Genomic DNA, 23,411 nt, shown 5'->3' with positions numbered 1-23,411 from the left:
GAAGGGGAACATCACACTCTGGGGACTGTTGTGGGGTTGGGGGAGGGGGGAGGGATAGCATTAGGCGATATACCTAATGCTAAGTGACGAGTTAATGGGTGCAGCACACCAGCATGGCACATGTATACATATGTAACTAACCTGCACACTGTGCACATGTACCCTAAAACTTAAAGTATAATAATAATAATAATAATAATAAAGAAAGAAGTAAGTTTGGACCTTTCTTAAATCAGTAAGTTGGACATGATATAAGTAAGTCCCTTAAAAATAAAAGGCAGAAGTGAACAAAGTTTTCTAAGGCAGAAAAGTACATCCCATATTACCTTTCTATTATAGAATTATACTAATTCAAAAGTAAGACTTCGGTCAAAATATTTATTATTTTCATTAATTGACTTAAATGGTAATGCAGATATTGTGAGTCTGCCTTAAGTTTCTTAGATATTATACTTTAAATGTCCCGACCCTTAGATAAAACCACACATGACCTAGTGTCTTTCACAATTCATACTATGGAAGCTCAGATTTAATTGTATATGCTTTGAAATACTTTCTCTCCTTGACCATTGCTATCACAGACTTGAGAAAGAATTGCAACCATCATATCACTTAGGCCCTCAGTTATGAACATAAACACACAGGAAGAGGAGAGAAAGGACTAGGGAGAGAGAAGAAGAAATGCTCATTTATATAGTTTCTAAGGGGTAGTAACCATATCCAGAAGGAAACATCCATAATACAGATGTGCTATGAGTACTTTTTCAGTCATTAAGAAGGTCATTTTAATGTATTTAAGAAGAGCGACCACATGCCACACCAGCTATGAATGGTTAAGTTAGTTATATGTAAGGAAAATAATTTTACACGAAGTTTCAAAAGGTTTGTTTGTGTGTTTTGCTTTGTTTTGTTTTAAGAAAGAGGTTCTCACTCTGTTGCTCAGGCTGGAGTGCCATGGTGCAATCATAGCTCACTGTGACCTCAAACTTCTGGGCTCAAGTGATCTTCCTGCCTCACCTTCTTAAAGTGCTGGAATTATAGGCATGAGCCACCATACCTGGCCTTTCCAAAGTTTTGAATAGAAAATCGCTAAAGAGAAACCTCAAGCCTTTGTGGCTAATAGAATCTAAAAACCCCCCTAAAAAGCGAGGATGCAATAAGGTGGCAAAAATAAGACTCAAAATGACCATAAGACTGGAGGTAACATTTTATTACCACCCCAGCACTTACACTAAAAGCTGCAACTTGGAAGCCTTACCAAATCCTGAGGAATTGTCATATAAAAATGTTTAAAAGGATGTAAACATTATCTTCCATATGATGGCAACAATGACAAAAGCCTAATTGTCATCTGTTAAGTTACAGAGCCACTAGCAGGGATACTTCTCCCAAAGTTCCATTTTCAAATAAGTGCAGGCGCCCAGTGGTGCTGCCTTTTGAAGTGCCACCTGTGGGAAGACTCCCAGCTAACATGACATCTGTAACCCATTCTCAGGAACTTCTTCAGAGCTGAGGCACACACAAGAGAAGCAGAAGCCATATCAGCAACACTGGGATTTGTTCTCTGCTCTCAAGGTCTCTTGATCTAGCTTAATTTTGTCCACATCGTTTTCTTCATTAGGAAAGCTTTGGTGGTTTACAAGAATCTTCTCCACTAGGAACCGGGCAGCTTCCTCTATGTTTATGTTATCCTGTAATGCAGAAATGAAGAACAGGATTAATTTTTAGGATTAATTCTTAGAATAAGGCATTAAGAGTATGAATGGGATCAGGAAAATTTGTTAGACGTGACAGCAAGTGCACAGCTACTTTCCTCTAATACTAAAGTGTGTGCCCACTTAGAGTTGAATGTTAAAGAATAATGTGGTGATGGAAAGAATTCCCTTATTTTTATGAAGGACACCTTTTCTGATGTTCCTATCTTAAACCTTTGCCACTGAGGTTCAATGAGCTATCTCGATGGTTGAAAATGAATCTTTGCTCTGGGCTGCAATTCATATAATGAAGCCATTCCAAATAAAAAAATTCCTGCCCTTGAATATCTAATTCAAGCAGTCAGGATACACTGTGAAAAAAACTGAAAGGGCTCAAACAACATTAAAATGTGATAAATGTATCATGTCATTTTTCCATCTCTAAGTACCAATTATTCCTTTTAGTTGTCATGTATAAATTAGCCTGAAACAATGTTGTCAGTGCAATGTCCATTAAGGACACCCTAAGGAATTATTAGTCACAGCATTTGTACAACTGAATTATAAGTTATCATTAAATACACAGTAGGTAACACATTGCAAAAACTGTGCTTATTTTTAAATATATTTAACTGTTCATTTTTAAATAATTTTGGATTTACAAAAACATTGCAAAAAAAGTAAACATTCCTACCATCCACACATATTTCTCAAATATTAACATCTTAGATAACCAGAATACAACTATCAAAATCAGGAAATTACATAATAGTGTTGTATCAGTGCTAGTCTAAAAAGCTTACTCAAATTGCATCAATTATCTCAATGCCCTATTTCAGATCCAGGATCATAAGCTATATTTCACTGTTGTTGCCCTGGACTCTTTTACTCTCGAACAGTTCCTCACTCTCCTTGCTTTTCATGACCTTGACACTCTCAGAGAGCACTGGCCGGTGAATATACCTCCATCTGTGATGTTCGATGTTTCCTTATCATTAAATTCAACGTATGTATTTTTGGCAGAAATAAAACACAAGTGATGTATCCTGCACAGTTTATCAGGAAGCACACTGCTTCAAGTTGTTTTTGCCATGTTTCTCCACAGAAAAGTTATTATTTTTCCCTTTGTACTTAGTGCAAATATGTAAATATCCTGTTTCTCACCGCACTTTTCCCCACTAATGTTATCATCAATTAATTCCTCCCTACAACAATCATCACTGTGGTGTTTAACGGTGACTTTTTTATTTCTGCCATTCCTTCTACATTTATTAGCTGGAATTCTACTGTTAGAAAGAGGTTTCACACATGTATACATACGTGACTAACCTGCACGTTGTGCACATGTACCCTAAAACTTAAAAGTATAATAAAAAAAATAATAAAAATAAAAATAAAAAAAAGAAAGAGGTTCCCTTCTCCCCCATTTCTTTATTCATTTGTTCATTTTTATCATGGATTATTAGTTTACTCTATAAGTTGAACCCATTACAGTAATTATTTAGTTTGTTGCTCAAATTGTCTTACATGTTTGGAGCTTGTATGGCAGTATCCTGTATCTTTGTCACATGTCCCCATCATTTCGTAAGCATTTCCTTAGTTTCTTGCACAACAAAATATCTCAGGCACATCTTTACTTGACTTGTTCCACCCGTCCTAAAATCAGGCATTTCTCCAGAGATTCCCATTCTTTTTACTGGAGAATGATATTTAAAAACCGAATTTTGAGCACGAGGTAAGTTAATTGGTTCTGTGGTGTCATTCCTTTTAAGCCCTCTCAGCAGGTATGGCTAGTAAATAAATGTATGTATATACACATGCATCTGTATCAACTTCTTTATCTGTTTACACATATGTGTGTGTACATACATATATCTATACACACTCACATATATATATGCATATACTCTTACACACACACACATATGAAACCTGAAGCTCATATTAATGTCTAATCCAATCCAATGCTATGAGGTTCATTGTAGCCTTTTTCCTTATTTGTAAAGCCTTTCTCAGACAACAAGAAACCTAAAACAGCTGTGCTATTTACAGGCATCTTTCATAGCACTGAAACAAGCTTTTTATTTATTTTTTACCTCCACTCCCAAGATAAGTGTTAACTTTAATTCAAGTATTGATCTTTTGAATGTCCAAGTGACATTCAGTCCCAGCTATCCCCATTATATCGAATAATTATAAAATTCTCTAACTGTATTTGGAAGCAGTTGGTTAAAATTCCAATGTTAGTGTAATTAGTCACACGTTAATGTAATTCCCATATGTTAATATTATTAAAGTTTCATATTAGAAATCCATTATTTGCCATAAAGGTGAAATGATGAAATTTATTTGCAAAAGTTATCTTTTGCCTATGTTCCTAGTGAAATTCAGATGACTGCAATTCAAGCAAAAGTCAGATCTGAAGTTAGCTGCAGGCCAGCTCAGAAGTGTACCTTAGCGACATTTAGGCAGTACTTTAAGCCTTAACTCTAAGATTTTTAACCTAAATTTTTTTATTACTGTTATTCTCTTGGAACATGTCTGGTTTACTGCTAAGGAAATTCTACAGAAGCTGCTTCTATTATATTTGTACGGAAGCACAGAGCAAACTTGAAACTTTTACTCTTAACCAGTGTTTCACCTTTCACCTCTGCGTGTAATCCTATCCACACATAAAGTGAAACCGATGACTTACACAGTCACAAGCTACTAGTCACATGATGTCTTACATCTGGGGGCAAATCTGGATTTATTATCTGAAAGATTAAATAGAGCCTAAAGGGGAATTTTGTCTATCATTTATATAACTCCTCCACCAAAATGCACACTCGCATAAGCAGTTATACTTACTGCCCTTTTTTTTTTTTTTTGTCTTTTTACAGCAAAGCTGGCAAGTAAAGCAAATCACCCAATAGGCATACAGAGCAGACAGAGGGCATGAGTGTCCAGAAGAACACGCCTGTAATCCTAGTGCTTTGGGAAGCTGAGGCAGGCAGATCACTCCAGCTCAGGAGTTTGAGTCCAGCCTGGGCAACACGGCAAAACTCTGTCTCTACTAAAAATGCAAAAAGTAGCTGGGCATGGTGGCACATGCCTGTGGTCCTAGCTTCTTGGGAGAATGAGGTGACTTCTCTATAAGAAGGCTTTCTTTCTGTGATTTTCTCCTTCGTGTCAGATTAAGTGCTCACATAGCACTCCTGGGCTTCATCTTTCTTCTATCACTATGTTTTATTTATGAAAGGAAATTTTAAGATGCTATATTTATTCAAACAATTAGCCTCTAGCTTAGGAGTGTACATTTCTGCCTGCAGTAGACAGTCTTTTTTTTCCCAGTGACTCCATCATTGCGCAATATTTTTGGAGCGGTCTCCTTTTGTGCAGTCTCTCATTGCTTCACTTTTATCCCGCAGATCATCACTGGCATCAAGTAGTTTTTCACTCTAAGGGTAAGTTTCTAGTAGAGCTAAACCTAATCTGATAGTAAATATCCAGAATGAGGTGGGTGATTTGGAGGAACAATGATACATACATACATATATAAAAACACCAGTAAACACACACAAGAAATCCACAGAACATAAACTAAAAGCTAGAACTGTGTTATGATTTCAATAAATTTATGGTATAAAGTTTATCTGTCATCATAGAATTTTTCAAACATTTCATCATTCTTACATAAATCTGATTGTCACTAACCCCCTTATGTGAAACTTCCAATGCACGTAACTCCCCCCCAAACATTTTATATATGTATAATTTTCACCTTTTTTCTATATCTAGACTGTTAAGTTTTTTTTTTTTTTTTTTGAGATGGGGTCTCACTTTGTCACCCAGGCTGGAGTGCAGTGGCATGATCTCGGCTCACTGCAACCTCTGCCTCTCAGACTCAAGTGATCCTCCCGCCTCAGCCTCCCGAGAAGCTAGGACCACAGGCATGCACCACCATGCTCAGCTACTTTGTGTATTTTTGGTAGAGACGGGGTTTCGCCACGTTGCCCAGGCTGGTCTCGAACTCCCAGTTCAAGCGATCTGCCCGATCCGTCCGCCTCGGCCTCCCAGACTGCTAGGATTACAGGCATGAGCCACCGTGTCCGGTCACTAGACTGTTAAGATTTTTGAAAGTCAACTTAGTGTTTTATTTTTTCCTTCAGAAAATATTTTATTCAGCTTTCCATAATAGACAAAAGAAAAAATTCTCTACTGTTTATGAAGCATACCACAAATGTTGATAATTTCTGGCTGTTTCAAATCTTTTGTACACAGTTAACCTAAAACTCTTCAAACATCATCTGAATAAATCTCCTCTCTGATCTTTTCACATGGTCCTGCATGTGACACACATCTTCACCAGAGGCATCTTCCTATTCACTCAGCCTTTTGTAAAAACCAAAAATTCTTGTGCTTGACAATACCCCCAACCACTCTAGTTGCATGAGAAGTATCTCAGTTAAAAACTCAAACTCACAGAAAATGTCATTTGCTTTTTGCCCTAAATAACTCTTTTTGTTTTGATGGAAAATCTGCCCTTCTATTAGCCATTAGCCAATTTGGAAAGCAGTCCTGTTGTGGACTGAAAGAAGCTATAACACATCCATGCTACACTTCTCATTTTCCAGACTTTCAAACACCACTCACATAAATATATCTAAATACTTTACAGTTACAGCTCAGATTTATGAGCTAGAAAGCAAAAGATGCATAAGCAAAGCAGATCTCACCTTTGCAGAGGTTTCAAACCATCCAGCAAAGCCATGTTCTTTGCAGAATTGGTCCACCTGGGAAGGACTCTGGCTACTGTCCTTGTTCTGGTCACATTTGTTAGCCAAGAGGACAGCAGGGATAGGGCTGCCATTTGGAAGATGAACTTTACTATCCAGATCACTTTTCCATTTTAAGACTGCCTCAAAAGTGGAACTTCTTGATATATCAAAGACTACAAAAGCACCAACAGCTTCCTTGTAGTATACTCGGGTCATGTTGCCAAATCGCTCCTGCCCTAGACATAAATATAAGAAAAATTTAAAAACTTGTAATTCAGACAGAGTCTACATTTAGGTATAACCCCTTTTACCCCAAGAGCAACACTATGAACAAATGTCTTCCATTCCACAGCAATATAACCTGGTGGGATTAAGGCTATCCATACAGACCATGACCCATAGAGCAGATGTGTCTAATAATTTGGTTTAAGTACATAATGAATTAGTTTTATGTTCTGTACAATATATTCTCCATAAAAACCAATAGGACAATATTTAAAGCTACAAAGTCTGTAATTTATTCCGACTCGTCTCCCCTTAGTCTAAGAGAAGAGAGGCACTAAAGGAAAACATAAAGCTGGAAGTAGAGGAAGAAGAGACAAGAATAGAAGAAATGAAGCCTGCAGGAAGGAGATAAGTGCAGTGGGTAACATGCTAGTCAAATAGATTAGCGCTGGACATGAGATAAAGTAGTTCATGTTCTCAACTCATCTCTCCTTCATATCTCTAGCCCATACCCACTTCTGACTCAATATGCAAGATTTCACCCCTGTAAGTAGTAGATACATGAAAATCTATTTCAGAACAAAAAGCACAACTGGTTGTGTTGTTACAAGAAGAATCAATTCCAGGGTTCTTCAAATATCATTGCACTTTTAAAATAATTTATGTCAAACACTTTGGGAAAAATCTGCTTTGTACATTATATAGGACTTTGCAAAGCGTTCTCTTACTATCTGCTATTGTACTAATCTTTGGCATAGGAAAGACCCTTCTTTTCATCTGACAGATGTAACAACAGGAAAATGGATGCTTGGCCAGGATTATAGTGGCACTGACTAAAGAAGACAGGACTAGAATCCAGGTCTTCTGACTCCCACACACCTATAGAAGTGGGATGCTAGCCTTTCTGAACTATCTTGCAGTTGCCTTGACTTAGTTACTGACTACAGTGTGAAGGAAAAATGATTGGCAATCAATGCACATCTAAGATGTATCACTCTGTTCTATGATAAAGACACTTTCCTCTTGAAACACATGAGCAACAGGCTTTATCTACATTTTATTGATACATTTTCTCTGCACAGATGCAAAGATACCCCAAAATATAAAATTCTTCCTTCTCCAAACTCTACAATGCAATATAATTTTATATATTGTTTTAGGGAATAATGGAAGAAGAATAAAACAATGGTCAAACGTGAATGCATAAATTTAAGGTTTGTTTTGTGATGACTCCTCATATGGTTTAACTGAAGCTGTACTGTAATAGTCCAAAGGTCTAAATTTTACTGTAACAAATGGTCACATATGAAACCCTACTATTATGCTCATATTTTACTGTAATGTAAATCTGACCATTATATAGTTCATTGGCTCATAATGCTGACATTTATAAAAACTTAGATGATATGCCAACTGTTCAAAATCGCTATTCTGCAGAAAGACTGTATGCATTGAAATGATTCAGACTCCAATTTCAAATGCAGTGCACACATTACCAACCACTTCCATTTTTATATATTTTAATTATTGAATATGAAAAGACTAAGCAACAAGATATGACAGTCTTAAATTAGGAAATGGAAAAAGTAAGATTTCAAGATAATTACATGGTAATAAACTATTCCTTTGGACTATATCTTTAATTTAGAAAAGAGAGTGGGGTGCCAAATGAGTAAAAGAACAGTTAGAAACCTAGAAGTTAACAAAGAGTTGTTAAACTTTAGTGACTGTTGCTTTTTTTTTTTTTTTTGTGAATCATCTGTAAATTTCAAGTATTTCCTTTTACTAGTGAGTCTTATTTAAATATTTACTCATATAACCTTTCTGGTAAGCACAAGAAAATCAGAAATGTTTATGACAAGTAATTTAGAAGAAGATCCTGTGGCTTAAAAATATTAATTCATTTTCTTTGGTTCCCAAGATTAGGATTCAAAATTTGGTGGCGGTCCTGACATCAGAATGTACTTTTTAAACAACCACACTATGTGGCAAATTAAAAGTGTCAATTACATGGTTAAGTAAGTGAAAACAAAAGGCAATGGCTAAGAGAAAAAATGCAAACTGTTTATCTGACAAAGGGCTTGTACCCAGAATATATAAAAATCTCAAGACTCCCAAAGAAGATAAAAAAAATTAATAATGTAAGCAAAAGATTGGAACAGACAGTTTACCAAAAAATGTATGTGATGAAAAAATAAGCACAGGAAAAGATGTTCAACATCATTACTCACTGGAGAAATGTAAATATAAATCACAACATGACACTTCACAACCACAAGAATGGCTAAAATTAAGAAGTCTGAATACACCAAGTGTTGACCAGGATGTGGACAACTGGAACTCTCAAAGTCACGTTCATTATGTTCACAGATGCCAAATAAAATGTCAATCAACAGATTAATGGATAAACTATCGTCTAGTTATACAACGAAATACAGCTCAACAATAGAAAGGAAAGGAACAAAACCATGGATACAAGCAACAACATGGATGTATTTCAAAATCATTATGCTTTATAAAAGAAGCCAGGTCAGAGTGCAGGTGGGTAATGTTACACGAGTTCATTCATATCAAATTGAAAAAAGTGCAAACTATGCCAATACAGTAAGAGAAAGCAGATAAATGGTTGCCTTGGGAAAGGCAGGGTATATGTATTCCAAAGGGGCAAGAGAAAAACACTTTTGCGATGATAAAAATAGTTGAAATATTGACTATAGTGATGTAAAAACTTTTCAAATTGTACTGCTTATTGTATGTCAATTATACCTCCATAAAAGTATACAAAATAATACCTACATTCGAGGGTCACTGAGAGGGTTAAACTTAGTCCCTGCCTAAGGCTTCCAGGGCAGTTTGATGAACTACAGCCAATGGCCTAATCCAGCTAAAAAAAGTTTTACTGGAATTCAATCACCCTTATTTGTTTACATATTGTCTATGTCTGTTTTTGACCTACAATGGCAGAGTTGAGTAGTAGCCACATAGATGAAATGGCCTACAAAACCTAAAATACTTGTCAGGCCCTTTATAGAAAACGTAGCTGACTTCTGTTTTAGGAGGCTAAGAATATTCTATATCTTGAAGTGGAGATGGTATATAAAAATTCATAAATGTATCCACTTAGGGTCTATGCATGTTAAGTTACACTTCAAGTTCAAAACAGCGTAGAATGCCAGGTAAGCCCTGCATAAACGTCAGCTATTATTAAGTGCTCCACAAGTTTATTGCATGATGAAAGCCTGAGTATGCTTTTTAAAAATGGCACATTAAACATGTGAAAGCTTTAAACTATTAGCTCGTTATGTGCTATACCCTGTAATGGTAAAAATGGTCTGCAGAGAAAAACAAACTTGATAAAAGTCCAACTATACCAGGGATTCAAAATCCCAAGCACCCAAATTCAAGAAACCTCAGGCAAGAAACTTTTTTGGCTTAACTATGCCAACTGGTCTCAGGGATCTTTAGGGATCACTAAGTGCTCCTGGCTCTAACATTGATATTTTAGGTTCCCGTATTACAACTTGAACGTTATACCGATTTTCTATATATTCTACAATCACTGAATCCAGACAGCAATGGGAATAAAATGTAAATAACCCAGCATCAAAAGGCCAAGACCATGTATTTAGGGAAATAGTTTATTTTCTAAAATAATAGTAAAATATACTTTATATTTTAATGAATTTGTAATCTCTTTTTAAGAAATTCTTAACTAACTCATTAGTGCTTCAGAGATGGTAAAGCAAGTTAAAAAACAAAAATTTCCAAAACACATGAAGTTTAATTAGGGAGTGGGAAAAGATAAGATGAATTTAAAATAATAATTGTAACATAAAATTAAGGGTTGTTCTCCAAAAACCTAAGTAGGTGTAACCTATATTTAACTATGTTGCTTCAAAGATTTACAACACATAGATATGCTAAGTTCCTCCAGTTGTAAAACTAACTTAAATCATGTACAAAGTATCATTTTTGCTCATCTACCACCTTTTGAAACAGAGATTAAATAAATCTGTAAAGTAAAAGAGTAACAAAACTGAATGAAAAAAATAGGAAAACCACTACAGATGATGCTTAAGAAAAATATCTGGATAGAAGTGAGCGAAAATAACGGGGAAGAGGAGAATACACGGGCATCTGTTAATTAGAAAGACTGTTAGAGCCTTAAACTAAACCCTTGCCATCCATTTATTTTCATGTTGGTCTGTCTTTCTCAAGAACAGTAAAAGAACAGTGAAAAAACTAGATATTTGCAGCCTACGCAACTATTAAAAAGCACAAAAAAACTTTTTAAAATATAATTGAATAACAGAATTCTAAAACAACTTTACCTTGTTCTTTCTTCTCACCCTCCAGAAGTCTCCCCAAATTTATATCTATGCACTTCTTTCACCATCCAAGAGAAGATCTCTACAAACCTAAGATAATTTAAACTTGTGGACGTAGCCCACTCTCTATTACTTAAGTGTTGATTTAGTATGAAATCCTCATTATTTTAAGGAAATGCTATTCCTGGGCTATAAATCTGAGACCTTCAAATCTTCCTTCTTTGGAAGAATACTTAAATCTCTCAATCTTTAGTAAGTGCCTAGGAATATGTATTAATTGTGGTTTGTTTTTCTATATTTCATGATGTTTTGACAACTTGGGGCACTGTGGGCCTGGGGTGGGACTGACCCTCCCATGGTTAGCTAATTTCTATAGACAGCAAAGGAGCTATCTTGGAGCACTCCTTTGATATGCACACCGTATCAGTCAGCCCATCAATCCTAAATCCATACCCTCCCACCTGTCTCCTTGCACCAGGCTCCTGCAGTCTGGGACACTATCCCCTGTCCCAAATCACCCCAGGGCCCGATACTTGACAACTAGAGACCACTCCTATTGCCCAGAGTACACCAAAATTATTCAAACTAGCCAATCCTCAACTTGCCCAGCTTACCTACCCTACCTCACTGGTTCCTTCCTGCAAAAGCCACAGTAAAAGCTCCAGCCCACGCATTTTCCTTGCTCCTTCTTTCTCATGACCAACCCTGCTGCTTTTCCCTGTGGTCTCGTGTGGTGTGGCATAATGTGCCCCCACTCTTGGGAACTGTAATAAACTATCTTTCCAATGGCAATCCATCTCCTGATCTGATGTCCCCATCATATCTGACTAAAAACAAAATCCTGGGTACATTTATAACAGAATGAGACTCACTGAAATTTTCATATCAAAAGCTTAAGAAAATTGGAAGGTCAACACAACATACACATGACTAATTTCATGATAACCAGAACATTTGAAAATTTTGAAAAGCATTTGTGCTGCTGTTTTGACATCAATAAACCAAAATTCTGCTATCCTTTTAAAAGCGTATTGCTTTCATATCTGAGTCATGAAACCTGTCTCCTTACAAGTTACTATACCTCTCTGTGTTTAGATTACAGGACCACTAAAACCTACAATTCATTCAACTCAAAAGGTAGAATGGCAAGTGGCTGAGAGCAAAGGAAAGTTGTAGAACTTCCTATCAGTGCTCTACTATCTCTACTGCTAACCTGAGCACCTTTTAGCTTATGAGGGCTAATTGAGGCAATGAAGAATGGTAACATATTCAAAACGGAAGGGCAATAGGACTACCATTATCAGGGGAATTTCCATGTGCAGTAATACAAATATGTTATTATGCTGACCAGCTGCCTGCCTGGACAATTGTGAACGGATAGCCCAGACTGTGGCACTCAAAGGTGTCTCAGGACTCAGGAACAGTGAAAGATTTACAGATGTAAATGGGCCAGTAGGCTTTGCTTATAATTCAGCACAGCAATTGAGCTTGAATAAGGCTGAGGATGGCAAGATAGTACAAGAGCCAGATTACCCATATGTAACAAAGATTTTAAAAAGCCTTGTAAATGACTTGGTATGTAATCAGCCACCAATAAACACTGGAAACTTAACTGCAGGATCTGTGTTTAAGATGGAGACTACAATTAATTACATAGACTAATTCCTCAAAGCACGGCTTCTTTATAATTAGAAATATGTGTATATGTGACTGAAAACTACCTTTAAAATCAGGAAAGTGTCAGAGGTAATATTCCAGATTCTTGCTCATGAAAGATGATAGGAGAGTTGTGAAAAAAAAGACAAAGGGAGATTACTAGGTATACTAATCGACAAAGTATAAGATGAAGCAAGGCAATCAGGATTCACATTCTATTTTGGATGGGAATCAAAACAATGTAAAATAAGTTTAGGCATAAATTATATAGTTTATATCTTCCAAGCACACATTTTATGCTTGGGTAAATATTATTTATATGAACTTCAGAGCAGACTGTTCCCAATTTGTCCTTTGGCCCAAAGGAGAGTTACTCATTCAGATTTTTATTTAAAAATGTTGATCCTAAAAAGCAAATCACTCAGTCAATACATGAAGGCTAAAGTATACTAGACCTAAATGGACAAACTTGTTTTTTTAAGATTTAACCTAGACCAGTCTTTCAATTTGCCTGAAAAATGCTATAGTGACTAATAAGCAATAAGCATATAATAGTAAACCAAATACTACTTTACCTACACTGAGCATTAAAAGGAAGATCAGAGACATCTCTTGCTATATCTTGAGTATGCATTTATTAAGATCTCTGTAAAAGTGTTATCAAAGACTTCAAGATTTTAGTATATTTCAGTTATGTTTTGAGCAGCAGTCCCAAAGTACGTGTGAGTTAAGAGATGGCAATTGTCTAACACAAAAACTGCACTAAACTGCATCTGTATTTTAAAGCCAGATTCCTTCAATGCCGTAAGAACAGATTTGTGCATCTGAGGATCACAGTGGTTCTTAACTTGAAGAGTTCAGCTGAATCTGCTTAGCTACGTGTGTAGAAAACATTTGATAATTCTAGCCTATCATACTTGCCAAAGCTTTCAAGCACAGAGATTTGTCATAATTTCTTTACTACCTTGCCCTCTCACTGAAGCAATCAAAAAAACCTAGCTAGTAAAAACACCACACCTTAACTTAGTTATGGCAAGTAGCTGGCTCTATCTACTATTGTGCAATCAAAGAATATTTCTATTATTTGAGAATTAAATATGATCCAACTTTGTTACTACATAAGGCAAATATGCTTAGCCCTGGGGGAAGTTTGTGGAGCAGCCATCAGTTTGCCTTCATTACATCATCATTACTTAATTCAAATGGTATGAGCTGAGATTCACTAGTAGCTCAAATATTCAAATCAAACAGTTAGTAATGTAGCTCTCCAAACTTTAGGCTAAGGATTTTTTGTTTTGTTTTGCTTTTTTTGGTCTCTAAAACAGTTTTTTTTTGTTTTTTTTTTTTGTTTTTTTTTGTTTTTGGTCTCTCACTAAGCTATTTTTCTCCCTCATATTCAGAGATATTAAAATTCTATCTCTGAAAATCTTACTTATAATGTGAGCCTAATAATTTCTATAAATTTACCTCTAATTTTGTAAATTGCTGGTCTGTACTTGCTGTATGGGACAACAATACCTGTTGAAACAATATCTAACATCCAGAAATCCCTTTTGGAGATCTTAAACTTCTGTTTTCCTTCCTGGCAAAACTCAAGCTTTGGATTTGGTGAAAAGTACAAGGATATCCCATCTAGGCAGATGTTTATGAGAGTCTGATAAAAAACTAGATATGACCCCTTCCTGTCATTCGAGGTCTGTGATTAATAAAAAAAGAAGAGGTGATACCAGAAAGAAAATTTGTATCTTACTCCTGCTTTTACTTTCTCAAGTTTCTAACTATAAACACTTAAAAATCTAGTTACTCATACTGATTTACCAGCAGTAGGGCCCAATCGCAATTTAATAACAAAATGCCATAATTTACATAAAGAGTAAGGCAAGGTCAATCACCCTTGTAAGCAAGGTTTTAAAACCATCTTTGTGAAAATCCTCAGCTATGCTGCAGATTCCTGGAGAATGACCGTCACATGGTAAGGCAACCTTTAGAATCCATGACTTTGTCAAGAAGCAGAAATACTGCTCATTAGGGTTCTGTGCAACGGCAGGAAGTGTTTCGAAAAAACTTCTGGCTTCAAAGATGACTTTTCAAACGAACTTTTGGTTTTTGGTAACAAAAAACAACAACAAAAAGCTGAGTCCCTGGCTGATTACTCCTTTTTTCTGAGCAACTGAGTTGCATACATTTATTCTCCTGTCTGAGGGACAGAAATGTGCTCTTAAATGAATGAGTTATAGGTTACAATTATTTAATACTCTTTCTTATGTAACAAGCTATAAATGACAAGAGCACTACCTGGCAGACAGACAGTAGACCTGTGATCCCCCCAACCACTCTGCTACCAGCCAGGTAGCTATACCCTCTATGGGCTTCAGTGTAGGGACTGTAGAATGAAGGGTGGCCTCAGGTGTCCTCTAACCCTAAACCAGCTCCCATTCTAATGCTGTACTGCAGACTGTGCTTCTTAACACCTGTAATGATTGAACAGAGTAATTTTCGTACTTTTTTTTTTTTTTTTTCTGAGATAGGGTCTCACTCTGTTGACCAGGCTGGAGTACAGCAGTGAGAACACAGCTCGCTGAAGCCTTGACCTCTCCTAGGGTCAAGTGATCCTCCTGCCTCAGGCTCCTGAGTAGCTGGGACTACAGGCACGCACGACCACACTTGTCTAATTTTTTGTATGTACGTATGTATATATGTATGTATGTATTTTGTAGAGACAGGGTCTCACTAACAGCCCAGGCTGGTCTCGAACTCCTGTGCTCATGCGATCCTCCAGTCTAGGCCTTCCAAAGTGCTGGGATTACAGGCGTGAGCCACTGGCGCTTGGCTTGGTACCATTTCTATGAACTTTCCAATAGTTAACATCATCTTTAAAACGCCCACTCCCAACCACCACACCAGGCAAAGTTCAAGTGTTCATAAATCAGAGCAGAGGGAAATGTACCCCCTCAAACAGAACAAATGAAAGCAAATGGCAGAGAAACACTGTATTGAGGAGTGGGGGGGTGGCGGGGGGGGGCGAGGGCACCAGGGATGGGACTAGGTGTTGGTTTAGCAAGAGAGGAAGGGGTGAGTGTAAGGTTTCAGAAAAGCTTTCCCAAATCTTCACGGAGTGTCTGTCCTCGGCTTCCGATGAGAGCAAAGTATTTGAGGAATGGAGTTTCCCTCACAAAGGCCAGTCTCAGAGCCAAGGCGGGTGGTGGAAAATGATCTAGAAAGGAACCTGGCTTTTGGTCTTGGTGATGTCACTAACTAGGAGTGCAGCTTCGGGTTAAGTCACCCAATCCCTCTGAACTTGAGTTGAGGCTGAGAGGCGCCGGCCCGCTCCAAAGCAGGCTTCTCAACTAGTCCTGGTGTATGTATGATATACTTGCATTATTCAGAGTTCAAACTTCTGGAAAAGACCCCCTGGCCTCCTCGCCTCCCTTCAGGAGAGCGAGCTCTGGCGTGCAGGACCTGCTCCAACTCCTACTGCCCATCCCATCCTCTGGGCCCCACCGAGTCCAGCCGACCGCGTCCATCGCATCTCGCCCTTGGATTGGGCCTCTCTCTTCTCCTAAAGGTACCCAGGCAGACGAGTTCAGGCAGAAAAGAAAAAGAAAAGAGGCAGAGAGGAGCCAGGCGGCCCGGCGGGGCTCTGGAGTGGGAAACTCGCGGCCGCGCTTACCCGCGATGTCCCACAGCTGCAGGCGCACCAGAGTCCTGCTGTCCCAGTTGAGGACCTTGAGGGCGAAGTCCACCCCGATGGTGGCCCGGTAGTGCTGGGAGAAGAGCTGGTGGACGTAGCGCTTGATGATGCTGGTCTTGCCCACGCCAAGCTCGCCGATCACCAGCACCTTGAACAGGTGCTCGCGGGTCTCGGGCGCTGGGGCGGCGGCCGACCCCAGGCCGGGGTCCCCGGCTCCCCCGCCCGCCATGAGCGCTGCGGCTGTCGGGCGCGCCTCGGCTCCGAGTCTGGCCCCCTGCCCGGCCTCGCGCTCTGCCGCCGCGCCCCCGGCGGCCGCGGAAACTCCCCCGAGGCCGGCCAGCCCTCCGCCGCGCCCGCTGACGCCGCCTGACCGGTCACAGGACCCAGAACCCGCCAGTGCTCGCGGCCCGGGCGGGGCCGGACGAGGGCTGGGCCGGACGAGGGCAGGGCCGGACGAGGGAAGGGCCTGGCGCCGGCTTGGGGAGGACCCTGCGCGAGGCGGCTCCCGCCCTGCGCCTCTGAAGCCCGGCCGGGCCCAACTGGACTTCCTCTCCCGGGCGGCGCCTCCGAAGCCCGGCCGGGCCCAACTGGACTTCCTCTCCCGGGCGGCGCCTCCGAAGCCCGGCCGGGCCCAACTGGACTTCCTCTCCCGGGCGGCGCCTCCGAAGCCCGGCCGGGCCCAACTGGACTTCCTCTCCCGGGCGGCGCCTCCTGGCGGTCGCGGCGCGGAGGGAGGCCCAGACGCCCGCTGGTGGGCCTCCGGGGAGCCGGCCTGGAGCCTTTATGGGCCCCGGAGGTTCACTGGGGGCCTGAGGAGGCGCCGAGGTCGCTGAGCCCCCCCCGGGGCCGGGGTCGGCGTGGGGTCCGGGCCCAGCCTGGAAGCCTCTGGCCTGGAAATCCACCTCCTGCCCTACTCTCCCCGCAGGGAGAGCCACACTTGCGGGCCTTGGCTTGGGTCGCGAGCAGTCCCCTTTAGATGGGAAAGGAAGTGGCACCGTGACTTTGAACTTAACGAAGGACGGATAACACTGGGCTGGTAGTTCTGTTTTTAACTTTTTGAGTGAACCTCCGTAGGGTTTTCCATAATGGCTGTTCCAGTGCACATTCCCACCACCAGTGTACAAGGTTCCCTTTGCTCCGCACATCACCGACACTTACTATCGCTTATCTTTTTTATAACAGTCATCCTAGCAGGTGTGAGGAGATACCTAGTGGCTTTTCCCTGTTCATTAGTGATTTTGAGCGCCTTTTCTTATATCTGTTGGCAATTTGTACTTCCTCTGGAAAAAAAAAAAAAAGTCCATTCAGATCCTTTGCCCGTTAGTTAACTGGGTGTTTTATTTATTTATTTTGGCTGAGTTCTGTGAACGTAATATATTTTGGATATTAACCCCTTATCAGATATATGGCTCACAAATATTTTCTCCCAATCTATAGGCTGTTTTTTCATTTTGTTGATTATTTCCTATGCGGTGCAGAAGCATTTTAGTTGGATGAAGTCCCATTTATCTAGGTTTGCTTTGGTTGCCTGGGCTTTTGGTGTGATATTGCAAAAATCGTTGCTAAAGCCTGTGACCCAGCTATCCCTCTTCTGGGTGTATACCCAAAGGAAATGAAATCAGGATCTCAGAAATCGCTCTCAAGTTCATGCAGCATTATTCACAGTTGCGAAGATTTGGAAACAACCAAAGTGTCTGTTAACGATGAATGGATAAAGAAATTGTAATACATACATAGGCATGCACGCGCGCATATACACGGACGCACACACACACACAATGGAATATCACTCAGCCTTTAGAAGGCGATCCTGACATTTGCAACAACATGGATAAACCTGGAGGACATTATGCTAAGCGAAATAAGCCAGACACAAAAAGAAAGATACTGTGCAATATCACTTATATGTGGAATCTTAAACACACACACACACACATACGGAATACATGGAAACAGTGGTGGTTACCAGGGGCAGGGAAGAAACGGAATGATGCAGGTCAAAGTGTACAAAGTTGCAGTTATATAGGATGAATAAGTCCTAATGATCTAATGTAGCATGAGCGTTATAGTTAATAATATTGTATTTTAAACTAGAAATTTGCTAAGAGAGTAGACTGTAAGTGCTGTTACCATTAAAAAAAAATTGCAGCCAGGTGTGGTGGCACCCACCTGTAGTCCCAGCTACCCAGAAGACTGAGGTGGGACGACTACCTGAGCCTGGGAGGTCCAGGCTTCAGTGAGCTTAATCGCACCACTGTATTCCACCTGGGCGACAGAGTGAGACCATCTCAAAAAAAAAAAAAAAAGAAAAGAAAAAGAAAAAGAAAAAAAGAAAAAATTGTGTAACTATGTGAGATGATGGACATGTTAATTTGTTAATTTGCTTAACTCTAGTAACTATTTCACTATGTATATCAAAGCATCATGCCGTATACCTTAGATATAGATATATATATATACACACACACACAACAAAATAGTCTATTAAAAACCTTATCATGCTTTAGCATTTAAATTATGGAAGGAGTTTGAGAAAGAAGACACAGGGACTCTGAAGCCATCTTACTTTACTTCCCTAACAATCCTTTTTCAACCTTCATCTGGTAGTGTTTGGATTAGATGTAAATGCTCTAAGATAAATCATAGGAAATTGATTGGAAAGTAGTAGCCTTGTGGGTTTTTATTTTAAAGAAGAAACATGGGGGACAGCCCCTTGCTTTCTCTATCTATAAAGTTGAGGGATGCACCCCATCACCTTAATATTTAGAAACACCTGGAGCTGACATCATCTGGCAGCTTCCTTAAATAAACTAAAGCAGCTGCTTACCCTACTATCCTCACTCTAATTGACAATTATTGAAAAGCGTTTTTCAGAGATGGAGGCATTTTAAAATTTAGAAGTCAAGGTGGGAGTAAAACCTTTTTCTAGAATAGCTATTGAAAAACCACAGATGTGGAAGTACAGCCAACCAGTACATGGCTTTTATGTTCACCCAATTAGAGAGCCCTTCCAAACCCATGTACAGTTTGGGAAAAAAAGGAAATCCTCCAATTTTTGGACAAAGTGCAGCATTTTGTTCCGTACGTATGTAATACCATAGATTTTTTTTTTATTCGTCCTTCTCTAGCCCTCCTGAATTTCCACTGACTTTAGAGGTAGAATTGTGGTGGTGCTTAAAATTAGAAAAGGTCACTGCTAAAGGCAGGATAAAGTTGTGGATCAACGATTCAAAGACAGGATAAGGGTTTAGATGAGTGGTTTTCAAACTTGAGAGTTCTGGGTTTGTTAAAACAGAGGGATTCTGATTCAGATCTAGGGTGAGGCAAATAATTTGCATTTCTAACAAGTTCCCAGGAGATGTTGCTGCTAAGTGTCTAGGAGCACAGTGGTTTGGATCAGAATTCGCTTCTCGAACTTAAAAGTTCTTATGTATCTAGTAATAATACCACTTTTTTAAATCCATTTATCCTTCCATAGATATTTAGATTGCTTCCACACTTTGACTATTGTCAATTGTGCTGTACTGAACATTTGGGTGCTAATATCTCTTCAAGATTCTGATTTTCATTCTTTTGGAGAAATACCTGGAAGTGGGATTGCTGGATCATATGGTGGTTCCATTTTTAATTTTTTGAGAAATCTCCATATTATTTTCTATAGTGGCTGCACCATTTTGCATTCTCATCACCAGTATACAAGCGTTCAATTTTCTCTGCATCTCTACCAACACTTGTTGTCTTTTAAAAAATATAATAGCCATCCTTATATAATGGAATATTATTCCACCTTAAAAATAAGGAATTTCCACAATATGCAACAACATGGATGAACCTCAAAGACGTTATGCCGAGTGAAATGAGCCAGTCACAATAGGAAGAATTCTGCATGATTCCACTTATATAAGGTATCTAAAATAGCCAAACTCAGAAAATCAGGAAGGAGAATGGTGGTTTTCAGGGTCTGGAGTCAGGGAGAAAAGGGAAATTGCTAATTTCAATTATGCAAGATGAATAAGTTCTAGAGATCTGCTGCACCACATTGTGCCTACAGTTAACAATAGTCTTGCAGACTTAAACATTTAAGAAAGTAAATTTTATGTTGTGTTATTACTACAATACAATTATTAAAGTTCACATAAATTATGTAGGATCTTAGAAAAGTTTAAATTCTGATTCAGCATATCTGGGATGGAACCTGAAATTCAAAATTTCTAACAAGTTTCTAGGTGATGTCAATGCTGTTGGTAGACCACACTTTTGTTAGCAAGGTGTGATGGTTAATATTTAATGTCAACTTGATTGGATTGAAGGATGCAAAGTATTGTTCATGGGTGTGTCTGTGAGGGTGTTGCCAAAGGAGATTAACACTTGTGTCAGTGGACTGGGAGAGGAAGACCCACCCTCAACCTTGGTGGGCACCATCTATTCAGCTGCCAGTGTGGCTAGAATTAAAGCAGGCAGAGGAATGTGGAAGGACTAGTCTTCCAGTCTTCATCTTTCTCCTGTGCTGGATACTTCCTGCCCTTGAACATCAGACTCCAAGTTCTTCAGCTTTTGGACTCTTGGACTTACACCAGTGGTTTGCCAGGGGCTCTTAGGCCTTCAGCCACAGATTGGCAGCTGCACTGTTGGCTTCCCTACTTTTGAGGTTCAAAGACTCAGACTGGCTTCCTTGTTCTTCATCTTGAAGATGGCCTACTGTGGGACTTCACCTTGTGATCTTGTGAATGAATACTCCTTAATAAACTCCCCTTTATATATACATCTATCCTATTAGTCCTGTCCCTCTAGAGAACCCTGACTAATACACACGGGTTCAGATTAGAATTCAGTAGTTCCCACATTTGCTGTGTATCTGACTTACCTAGGGAGCTAGCTAGTTAATTAGCCCCGACCTTCTGTTTTAATGTTTTAGAAGGGGATCCCAGGAATCTGTATTAAAACACAAACAAACCTAGATAAGCATGATGCACACACTAAAGAAACCAGACATACATAATACCAAGTACTGTAAGTAAGTGTTGGACAATATCTGCGTGTACAGCCCTGAACTGGAGAAGGTTGGGGGAGAATGGATAAGTGTTAGAATCCTGAACTGACATTTTAGAGGAAAACAAGTTTTCTTTCCACACATGAAATAAAGAGAACATAATACAGGTAATCTGAGACTTGTCACTGAATAAATACGACTGCCTTTATTTTAAACAGACATTTCCATTTACTACATAAAAAAATAGCCCACTCAGAAAGTCACCCTGTGATGTTCCCCTACACATTTATTATGTTTCTGCATTTGCTATGCCTTTTATCTAGAATGTTCCAAACCATTACCCCATCCCAGGCTCTCAAATAAACTGTCCTCATCCTTCCTGCGCTAGATCAAAGGATTATGTTATTTTCACTCCTCATTTTCCTGGCAGATTTGTATATTCATTTATTTATTCAAAAGCTTATAATTATACCTTGAAATATTTTAGATATTTTAGATACAATGTTTAGCAGCATAGATAAATTCTTGTTCTCAGGGACTTTATATTGTAGTGGGAACAGGAAAAATAATTTAAAAGCAATCAAATAAATGAGATAATTTGAGATAGTTATACAGTTCATGAAAAATAAAATAGGAAAATGGTATTTAACGATAATCGTTGAATGATAACTATAAACCACACTAACCAGCAGGCCTACCCCAAAGGAAATACGAAAAGCAAACGTCAGGTTTCATTTGGTTCCCAGATGAACAACTGATTGACTCAGGACTATTGACTCAGGACGATTCACTGAAAAGCCCATCCTTTTTCTATTCCTCCAATGTGCCACCTTTGTCGTAATTCAAGTAGTCCTGTAAGAATGGATCTGTTTCTGCTGTCTCTTGTGTTCATTAGTCTGTGGTCTTTACTTGTACCAATTCTTATTTAGTGATTGTAACTATGGTATAAGTCTTTTCTGGTAAATCAAATTCTCTCATTCTGTAATTCTTCAAGTTTCCCTTAACCATTCTGGTTCCTTTATATTTCGATACAATTTTAGTCTCCGTGTCTCAATTTTCAGAAACACACCTGCTGGGACTTTTGTTGTCATTACATTGAATCTATAGATCACTTTGAGAAGAATTGGAAATTATACAACATCGAGTCTTCAAAAATATTGACATGGTATATCTATCATTTATGTAGGTCTTATTATATTTCAATAATTTTGAGACGTCTTAAAATTTCTGTAGCTGGTATGTAAAATTAAAATTAAATTAATTTGTGTATAATGAATTGATTCAATGACGCTGATAATTCTAAAGGTTTATTTATAGAATTACATTTTCTATGTATACATTATTTTTAAAAAAACTTTTCTATCCTTATTTTATTCCTTTCTCATAACTTATTTCACTGGCTAGGGCTTCTAATATAATTTTGAATAAAAATGGAGACACTGGAGATGCTAGTTTTAGAGGTAAAAATTTCAACATATCACCATTAATTTATTTTAATCAAATTATCATTTTAAAATTGTGTTAGGTTTACAGAAAAGTTGCAAGGATAGTACAGAGAGTTCCTATGTACTTAACATCTAGTTTCCCCTGTTGTTGACATCTTAAATTAGTATGGAAAATTTGTTATAATTAATGAACTGATATTTATACCATTAACGAAAGTCTATGCTTTATTCAGATTTCCTTAGTTTTGATCTACTGACCTTTTTCTGTTCCAGTGTCCCATTCAGGATAATCATTACTCTTAGCCAACATGTCTCCTTAGGTTCTTTTTGGTTGCAGCAGTTCTCAGAGTACAGGCTAGGTATTCTGTAGAATGTGCCTCAGTGGGGATGATCCGATGCTTTCCTCCAAATTATACTATAACTTCGAGGTTTGGGGAGAAAGACCACACAGGTAAAGTGCCATTCTCCATGAATTACATGAAAGGTACATGCCATCAATATGACTTGTCATTATTGATGTTAATCTTGATTGCTTGACTAAGGTAATGTTTGTCAGATTTCTGCACTGTAAAGTCACTTGTTTTCCCCTTTTCCATATTGTTTTCTTTAGAATACTGTCCGC

General features: G+C 38.8%; 1 protein-coding gene across 2 annotated transcripts; it reads right to left on the bottom strand.

Annotated features, from left to right (window-relative positions):
• Positions 1-1,195: 1,195 nt before the first annotated feature.
• RAB32 (RAB32, member RAS oncogene family) lies at positions 1,196-21,541 on the bottom strand. Of its 2 annotated transcripts, none has more exons than XM_034963047.3 (3): positions 16,334-21,507; positions 6,413-6,690; positions 1,196-1,691 (listed from the first exon to the last, which is right to left on the bottom strand). In XM_034963047.3, the coding sequence occupies exons 1-3, from the start codon at positions 16,581-16,583 to the stop codon at positions 1,542-1,544; spliced, it is 678 nt and encodes a 225-aa protein (XP_034818938.1). In that variant the 5' UTR covers positions 16,584-21,507; the 3' UTR covers positions 1,196-1,541. The 2 variants fall into 2 exon arrangements, with proteins under 2 accessions (XP_034818938.1, XP_063461592.1); XM_063605522.1 differs by lacking the exon at positions 1,196-1,691 and adding an exon at positions 3,224-5,797 and having other exon boundaries at positions 16,334-21,541.
• Positions 21,542-23,411: the final 1,870 nt, after the last annotated feature.

Source organism: Pan paniscus, chromosome 5 (assembly GCF_029289425.2).
Source record: "Pan paniscus chromosome 5, NHGRI_mPanPan1-v2.0_pri, whole genome shotgun sequence".
NCBI classification, from domain to species: Eukaryota; Metazoa; Chordata; class Mammalia; order Primates; family Hominidae; genus Pan; species Pan paniscus.
This window is presented reverse-complemented; position numbering and strand designations above follow the sequence as displayed.